Source organism: Trachypithecus francoisi, unplaced genomic scaffold, assembly GCF_009764315.1.
Source record: "Trachypithecus francoisi isolate TF-2019V2 unplaced genomic scaffold, Tfra_2.0 Lachesis_group6, whole genome shotgun sequence".
Taxonomy (NCBI): domain Eukaryota; kingdom Metazoa; phylum Chordata; class Mammalia; order Primates; family Cercopithecidae; genus Trachypithecus; species Trachypithecus francoisi.
The window spans coordinates 33,259,146-33,268,564 of NW_022681471.1; the positions used below are offsets into that span (position 1 = coordinate 33,259,146).

A 9,419-nucleotide genomic window follows, 5' to 3' on the forward strand; every position below is an offset into this window, starting at 1 on the left:
CCTGACCTCGTGATCCGCCCGCCTCGGCCTCCCAAAGTGCTGGGATTACAGGCTTGAGCCACCGGACAATTGGTTTTAAAAAGACAGTTCTTCATCTCCGGAGATATTGCAGCATTTATTAAAATGTAGCATTCACTAAAAAGGTAGTATTTATTCAAATGCAGCACTCAAATATAAAATATATTTTTATATTAAAATAAACTGCAGACAAACAAAATTTATTTTAGATATTTTTATTTCTCCAAATTTGTTATTTATCAGGAGTGACTGAAATAAAAAATACAATTGAGTCCCATCATCATCATGGAAATGGCTTTAAGAGAAAACTGGTCAGATGAATATTATTGCTTCCCATTTTCAACCAGTAAATAGTTGCCACTGAGAAATTGACAGCCAGGAGTCTGTCAAGAATGCTCAAGATATGTTATATAATACAACATGCCTGTTCACAGGGGAAAAAATCCTAGGAAATAACTTATGTGTACTTCTTGATTTCATCATACAAGACAAGCACAAAAGCACCACCCATGCCTCTGAGAACATTGGACCATGCACCCTTGAAAAAAGCTTTGCCTCCTTCATCACGAGCTATCTTCCTCCAGCAGTCAAGCGTGCCTGTGTACATGATGTCAGCTGCAAAGAATAAAGACATAGAGTTGGTGACTGAAGGCCGACGAAAAATCCTAAGATTCACTAGGCTAAATAAAGCAGAGCCCCACCTCTAAGAACATCAGCTTTAAACCCAACATTCACACATTAGCATGGGCAACACTGAAATATTAATGCTGTGACCACAGGAAGACACAGACTACCCACTGGTCTTAATCTCTAATACCAGTTAAGCACTCTCATTCATAGGCATCTGAAGGGCCGGCTCAAAGGCAGCTGTGGAATAGACAGAGGCTATCAATCCCATCCCTTGACTTGGACAGACAGCCATTTCTAAAGGTGGGCATCACTAGTTTGTGGCCGCAGCTTGCCCCACACCTACAACTTTATCTTCTGCTCAAGGGGAACTTACTTCCTTTGCGCCCTGACTGCATCATCATGCGGCGGCGAACAGTGTCAAATGGATAGGAAGTCAACCCAGCAACAGCAGTGACAGTCTGTGCGATCATCCAGCTGATGACGATGTGAGTGTTCTTGGGATCCGGAAGCATTCCTGGGAATAGGAAAGAGACGCTTTTACCAAAAAGTAGAGTTTTACTGACTTCCTTTCCCCACATCCCCTAAACATGTCATCTGTGCATGAGGCTTGCACTGGATGATCTTGGCTTCCTTCAGCAATTAAAAAAACTCTCTAGCTTTTGTAATGTTAGGTTGGTACAACGCTCTTTTAAATTGTCTCCTAAGAACAAAACTTTCAAGCCCACAGCAAACTTACCCTTTGCAGTGTCATAGATACCGAAGTAGGCGGCTCGGTAGATGATAATACCCTGCACAGACACGTTAAAGCCTTGGTACAGGCCCTTAATCCCATCAGATTTGTAGATCTTAACCAGGCAGTCACCGAGGCCTCGGAATTCCCTTTCAGCTCCAGCTTTACCCACATCAGCTGCTAGACGGGTACGGGCAAAATCAAGAGGGTACACAAAACACAGGGATGTGGCCCCTGCGGCACCACCTGATGCCAGATTCCCTGCAAAGTAGCGCCAAAACTGGGTCCTCTTGTCCACACCACCCAGGAAGATCTGCTTGTATTTATCTTTGAAGGCGAAGTTAAGAGCCTGGGTGGGGAAGTATCGGATGACATTGGCCAGGTTACCGCGCCAGAAGGACAGAACTCCCTGCTCCTTGGGAATACGGACCACGCAGTCTATAATGCCTTTGTATTGCTTATCTGCAGTGATCTGCTTGCTGGCATGCTGCACCTAACAGACAGGAAGAAGCCAACAGGGACAGTTATAACCATGCGGAAGAGAAAGAGAAGAGCATATGCCATATGGATCAATACCCTTTAAGGCTGGCTCCCCTCTCCCAAATCTAGTCTTCGTATATCATACTGGCTGGAGCCTCCCAACCATGAGGCTGTCACAGGGGAAGAGGTGATCTGCACCAGAGGCATTAAGCCTTCACCCCTCTGAGTGGGGAAAGGGCATCCTCCAGCGGACCCGTGACCTTTAAACCTGGGATAAAGGTCATTACCTCAAACCCAGGTTCAGAGGCATTAGGGCGAGTCCCACATAGGGCGCGGTCACCTTGGGGACCGCAGCCTACGCCTCAGGTCTCCTGAGCTGCTTTCGTCTCGCTCCGCCCCCACTCCGCTTCCAGAGGTGACCCGAGCGCCGCCGCCGCCACCCCTACACGCTCGCCCAGGGGCGCCCTCTAGAGCCAGCACTGGAGAGCGCGCGGCGCAGGGAGGCAGGCGGAGGGGACGCGGCGGCCGCGGCTGCGCAGAGGCGGACGTAAAAGGAACACGCGCTTCCCGGCGCCGGCTTCCGGCCCGGCGAGGTTTGAGCGCGTCCGCGGGCTGGGAGGCCGCCGGACCCGGGAGCATGGCCTCCCCTGGGCAGTTATCTCCTTGCCGCGACCTTGAGGTCTTCGTTAAGAACTGGCGTTCCTCTTTCCGACGCCGGCTTTCGGCCTTCGCCCTTGACGCCCAGGCCCGGGGAGGCCGTCACTCAGGGACTGCTCCATCCGAGTCGGCCGCCTCGGGGATGCCGAGAGCCTGGTCCTGCTCTCCACCCCCGGCCCCTTTCTAGACTCACAACTTCAGGTCACTAAAGGCGCCTCTCACCAGTTTGCCTTCTGCTCTGCCTCTGCGCCCGGCTCTGGCCTATCCTAGCCACTTCCCTGGCCATGTCTTTAGAGTTCGCTCCCCGCCACCCCTCGGGCGCCCGCCTTCTGTGCGACCCTCCCCCCCACTTCCTGGTTGGGCTCCTGGATCCCAGGACGTACCTGCAGCAGCAGCTTGACCCGCTCGATGGGCGCTACCGCCGTCTTGGAGATGGCTGCGGCCACTCCACCTGCCAGGAAGTCCTTGGCGAAGGACACAGCGGCATCTGTCATGTTGAAAGGAAAGAAGAGGCAGGCTGCTGCGGGACGGGACTGGGCCGGGAACCGGCTTTGACTCCGGCGCTGCGGGGCGGAGCGAAGCAAATGGCCGATTTATATAGGGGGAGCCGGCGCCGGAGCGGCAGGCGTCGGAGGCGGGGCCGGGGCGGGGTCTGGGCCCCGGCGCGCTGGGCGGCAGAGCAGCTGAGTGGCCCAGCGCGCAGGGGGAGGAGTCGTAGAGGGCTGGCCGGGACCGCTCTCCGCGCCGCCCGGGCTAGCCCTCGGCACCTGACCCGGCAGGAGGAAGGGGCGGGTCCAGAGGACACCCGGGACTTGAACGCTGGACCCTGACAGAGGCCTCGGAGTGGGTAGGAAGGGTGAGGTCACGGTGTGCCTGGACAAAAACCCTTGGAGCAGAACTAGGGTGAGACGCATTTGTTACAGGGATGCCAAAAGAACCCTTCAGTCATCGAGATAAACAGTAGTTAATGTGATACTTTAAAAAAGTCGTAGGGGCAAATATCCTGCTGGCCGGCCCCCTTGTTTTGTAAATAAAGTTTAATTGGAGTGTCAAGGCTGAAATGAGGGTGAGGCAAGCGAGACAAAGTCATGCAAGTGCAGGTTGGGATCCTGTCTGTATTTCAAATGCTGATCATTTGTTCATCATGAATTTTTGCATTGCTTTTGATTTTTTTAAAAATAGTGCATTAAAAATCATTTGTCTTAATTACTGAGTTGTTTCTCACCAAGGCGAGTGCCTCACTCTTCCCACCCTAGACCGGGCACTGTCCTGGAGCCAGTGAAACCAGACGAAATTAAGGGAACAGCAGACGAAGGAACTGCCACCGTGCCCCAGACCCTGGTTTGCAAATACAGTTCAACAAAGACCTTGCCAGGAATTGGCCTGGGAGAGTCCAAAGGACTGGGCTGGGGGTGGGGAAATGATTTTAGCCAGAAGGTAAATATAGAGGTTGTACCCAGAAGGTTAAGAGGCTTAGGAAGGTTAAGAACTACGTTGACATTTGGCTCCCAGGACCCCAGGTAAAGTGCCCTTGGATCGAATAGATTTCTGAACTCCAGAAACATTTAGAGGAATCAATAGAATTAGATTGGCAGCCATTGTGCCAATGGACAAGTGCTTACTGGGCCCCTTAATCCCTTCACTGGGTAAGCATTTGCCACACATGTCCTCAAAAACCTACTTGTTAGCTTAAGTGGACTCACTCAGGTCCAGAACAGGAGCAGAGAGTGTAATCACAAATTCCGTGTCTGAATAATCATAACAATGTTTATAAAAATAAGGATGACTGTTGAAAACGGCAACTGCGGCTGAACCTTATGTCCCAGACTTCAGAATTCCCAAAGGCAAAATGCCAGCAAGCCTTTGCACACTGAACACATAGTGTTCATATCCTTCACTTTCCTTTCCTGCCCTCTCCCATCTTCTCCAGATCTGCCTGTGAAAGGACCCAATTCTAGGACCCTCCAGGATGGTTAGGCCCTTCCTCTGAAAGTATACTTTGCAATTTGTTAGTCACCTCAAGAACCCCAGCGATCCAAACTGATGCAGGCAAATTGCAGGTGTTCAAAGGAGCAATTTTGAATCTAGCTTTGTAGATCCTGGGAGAAATCTTTGACCTGTGTTAGTGAAAGGCTACAGTGTTTCTCAGCTGATTATAATAGTGAGGTAGCTGGATGCAAGAAAACAGCTTCAGAGAATGGTAGAGTATATCCTCCAAAGGCGATGTCCATTTCTCTACTCTGGTGAGAGAAACAAGAGCTAAGGCAAAATTCTACAGAGGGCTTTATTGGAGAGAGGTGGATTTTATTTATAGTGCTTTTAAAAATAAAATTCAAAACCTTTCTAGTTTGAACTCTTGACATTCTGATGGATGCATTTTTATTCAACTGTTAATTATTCCTCGGTACACCTCGCCATCACTCGTGTATCCCTTTCTTCATGTGACCTTGCCCTGGCCACATCTGCTACTCTCTTTGAGCATGATGCCTCTACTGTATTCTATTCCAGAGCTCATTGTTTTGTCAGTTTTTTTTCTCTCCACAAAAAAAGGTGATCAAATAATTACATAGAATTTTTCCCTTCTCAGTCTTTGGGTAACTAAGTGTGGTTTTATTGACGATGAAATACAAGATGGGTCATTTAAAAGCAACTTCATGCCATCACTTGGTATTTTGCTAAATTGACGGTGAGCTGGAGCTCCCCTAGTTGCCTATCACCACCGTGTATATTTTAAGGAGTCAGATATTCTCGAAACTGTTAAGGCCATGAAAGACAAAGAGAGTAAGGAACTGTTACAGATTAAAGGAGACTAAAGAGACTTGACAACTGAATGTAATATATGACACTCAACTGGCTCCTGGACCAGAAAAAGGACATTAGTTATATTGGTGAGGTTCGAATATCTGTAGATTACCAATACTATTCTTGGTTATGGTGGTTATGTAATATTTAGAGAAGTTGAATAAATGATATGAGGACATTTTTGTACTGTTTTTGCAACATTTTAAAAAGTCTGAAAGTTTAAAAACTTTTTAAAGAAAAAAGAAGGAAAAAGAAACAAGGAGCAAGCATCCAGGAAAATAGAGAATAGAGTCTCATTCTGTCACCCGGGCTGGAGTGCAGCGGCATGGTCATAGCTTACTGCAGCCTCGAACTCCTAGGCTCAAGTGATGCTCCTGCCTTGGCCTTTCAAATTGCTGGGATTACAGGTATGAGCCACTGCACCCAGCCGAGAAGAATATTAATGATGATGATAATGATGATGTTGATAATGATATATGGCTGGTCAGTTAATCAAAACTAATTCCTCCATTGAGACATAGTGCTGTGTTAGTAATTATTGTGTTTCTGGGAGCTATGTGAAATACAAGTCTAATAAAGAGGAACTAAAGCTAAGGCAATGCCTAGTAATTCTCAAGGAAAAACAAGGAAGAGAGTCAGAGATGACACTTTTAAGGCCTCAGATATCTATGTACCAACACCCAGAATATGGGTAATAAAGGGAATGTAAATTTTTTTTTTTTTGAGACAGAGAGTTTTCTCTTGTCACCCAGGCTGGAGTGCAATGGTGCGATCTCCGCTCACTGCAACCTCCACCTCCTGGGTTCAAGCGATTCTCCAGCCTCAGCCTCCCGAGTACCTGGGATTACAGGCATGCTACCACCACGTCTGGCTAATTTTTGTATTTTTAGTAGATACGGGGTTTCACCATGTTGGCCAGGCTGCTCTCAAACTCCTGACCTCAGGTAATCTGCCTGCCTCGGCCTCCAAAGTGCTGGGATTACAGGCGTGAGCCACAGTGCCGGCCGGGAATGTAAAATTTAATACACTCAGGAAAATGCAGTTTTATAGGTATTGTTTAGATTTGATAGGGTGGAACTTCTGGCTGGTATCTGGAAAACTTGGTTCAGAGATACCATACAGAAGAAGAGGAGAGCAGTAATGTATCAAGAAGGTATAACCAGTAATTCTGGAGGGTGAAAAGCATTCAATGAGAATGAAACAGATAAATGAAAGTGATTATAGTTGTATACAAGAGACTGCTCAGATTAAAAGTATGAATGGGGCTGGGCGTAGTGGCTCATGCCTGTAATGCCAGCACTTTGGGAGGCTGAGGCAGGCGGATCACCTGAGGTCAGGAGTTTGAGATCAGCCTGGTCAACATGGTAAAACCCCGTCTCTACTAAAAATACAAAATTCAGCCACGTGTGGTGACTCACACCTGTAATCCTAGCTACTCAGGAGACTGAGGCAGGAGAATCGTTGAACCTGGGAGGCGGAGGTTGCAGTGAGCCCAGATCATACCACTGCACTCCAGCCTGGGTGACAGAGTGAGACTGTCTCAAAATAAAAATAAAAATAAAATAAATAAAAGTATGAATGGCACTTCATAAAACTGTCACATAGACGAACAAGAAAGGGTGATCAGAGACATAGAACATCTGAATATCTGCTGGAAGTTATTCTGATAGCAACATATCTGATACATTCTTTTTTCTTATTTTTAAGACCATCTTAAAGTTAAGAAAACATCTGACAGATTCTTGGCTCCTGCTGATACAGTGTAATTAGAGTTCTCAAAAGAATGAAGAAGCAATGAGGTAAATTGCTAAGCTGGGCTTAATCCTGATAATAAATAAGGAAGATTTGGTTAGCGAAGTGAAAGTGACAAGAATCTTGGGGAAAGTGATCCTGTCATCTGGATATCTGTTAAGCAAAAACACTAAAAAAAAAAAAAAAATTGCTGGGCATGGTCACATAGGTTATTAACGGTGTGGTGTGTGTGCGCGTGTGGTATATGTATGTGTATGTGTAAGGTAGACTTCAAAAGGATCAGAGAAAAGATAAGTATGATCTCCTGGCCTAACACCAAAAAGAAAGATAGCTCAAGAGGGAGAGGTATCCAGTTGAAAATTCAGAACTGTAGAATTTGGAAAGTTCCAATGATAAATTAAAAAGGGAGAGATTTCTAATAAACTACAGTGTCCTTATAGATTATTCTCTGATGAGCTCAGATCTTAAAAGTACATGTATATATGACAGAAGGAGGACTATGCTTCCAAGGACAAAGCCCAAAGAATGTCACAAACCTCTAGGAATTGAGTCATAAGGGCTAAAGTCCAGAATAAACCCAGGCTTATAAAATGGGAAGCACCGCAATAAAGGTTTAATGCCTATTTAGTGCAACACATTTAAGGATGAGGAGATAGAGCTTAATGGTAGCATGTGTGAAGAAGAGAACTAGGTCCTAGTTCACTGTGGGTTGGCAATGCCAAAAAATACTAATGAGTCTTGAGTTGCACTAAGAGAATGGTAGTGACCAGATCAGAGGGACTTTCCGTTCCACTTGGGTTTCTGTTGGCCAGCCCATAGAGTTTTACGTTTAATTCTGGATGCTACATTTAAGAGGGCATTAACAAACTGGAGCATATTAAAACAAGGCAATCAGGAAAGTGAAGTGTCTATAAGTTATGTATTATGAGAAATGGCTGAATGAATGAGAGATATTTAACTGGGAAAGAGATTTGGGTGAAAGAAGGACATCATAACTGTCTTCATAAATTAAACATTCTATGTGGAATTAACACCCACTGGTAGAAGTTTCATGAAGGTAGACTTCAGCTCAAAATGACATTACTTTGTAAAATGTGAGCTACTTAAAGGTAGAATGGGTTGCCGTATGATGGGGTGAACTTTTTGTTACTGGGAAGGCTAAAGGTTGAGGCAGAATAGCCACTTGTTAGGGATGCTATGGAGGAGATCGCTGGGTTGGTCTGGAAAAGAGTTCTACACCCTTTCCAATTCTAAGATTCTATGGCTCTATCCTTTTGTGTCTATAAGATTGAGTGGATTTGAGCAACTGGGTGTGGGAATCTGGGGCAAATAAGAAGAGAAAGATAATTTAGCCCAGTGGTTAAGAGGGTGGGCCCTGTAACCAGGTTGCTTAAGTTTAAATTCTGGCTCTGCCACTTGCTAGCTGTCAGGTCTTGGGTAAATCGCTTTACCTCTCCAAACGGCAATTTCTTCAGCTGTTAAAATGAGAATGATAGTAGTACCTATACCTCAGAGGACTGTAGGCACATGCAAATGAGATAATATACGCATAGAATCACTTAATATGTGTTAGATTTTATTAATTTTAAGAAAAATACAGCTGGGCATAGTGGCTCACACCTGTAATCCCAGCACTTTGGGAAGTTAAAGCGGGAGGATCGCTTGAGCCCAGGAGTTTGAGACTAGCCAGGGCAACACGGTGAAACCCCATCTCTGTGAAAAAATTAAACAGTTAACTGGGTGTGGTGGCACATGCCTATGGTCGCAGCTACTCGGGAGTCTGAGGCAGGAGGGTCACCTGAGCGGGAGGTGGAGGTTGCAATGGGCCATGATTGCACCGTTGCACTACAGCATGGGTGACAGAGTGAGACTCTGTCTCAAACAAAACAAAACAAAACAAAACAAAACAACAGTCGGTGGATTCCACCATGGGTGACTGCTTAAAACAACAGTCTATTGAGATGTAATTGTCAGACAATAAGATGTACATATTTATAGAGCACAATTTGCCAAGTTTTTTCACATGTATACACGTGTTAAGCTATCACCACAAGATCACGAACATATCCATTACCACATAAAATTTTATTGTGCCCCTTTGTAATCTCTCCATCCCCAAGCAAGCTTTGATATGCTGTCACTATAGATTAGTTTCCTAGAATTTTGCATTTCCTAGAATTTTGTATAAATGAGATCATATATTATGTACTCTTCTTTCTGGGGTCTAGCTTCTCCCACTTTGCATGTTACTTTTTGAGATTCATTCATGTTGTGTGTATCAATAGTTATTTACTTTCTGTTGCTAAGTAGTATTCCATTGTGCAGATATGCCACTTTTTTTTTTTTTGAG

The 9,419-nt window shown here is 45.6% G+C and overlaps 1 protein-coding gene and 1 long non-coding RNA gene across 2 annotated transcripts; one reads left to right on the top strand and one right to left on the bottom strand.

Moving 5' to 3' along the window:
- Nucleotides 1-217: 217 nt before the first annotated feature.
- SLC25A5 (solute carrier family 25 member 5) lies at nucleotides 218-3,703 on the bottom strand. The gene is made up of 4 exons (XM_033200926.1): nucleotides 2,899-3,703; nucleotides 1,385-1,871; nucleotides 1,022-1,162; nucleotides 218-633 (listed from the first exon to the last, which is right to left on the bottom strand). Exons 1-4 carry the CDS (start codon nucleotides 3,007-3,009, stop codon nucleotides 476-478), a joined length of 897 nt encoding a protein of 298 aa, XP_033056817.1. The 5' UTR covers nucleotides 3,010-3,703; the 3' UTR covers nucleotides 218-475.
- Nucleotides 2,386-5,101, top strand: LOC117077278. The gene is made up of 2 exons (XR_004434721.1): nucleotides 2,386-2,716; nucleotides 3,772-5,101. It is a non-coding gene; the product is annotated as an uncharacterized LOC117077278 (long non-coding RNA).
- Nucleotides 5,102-9,419: the final 4,318 nt, after the last annotated feature.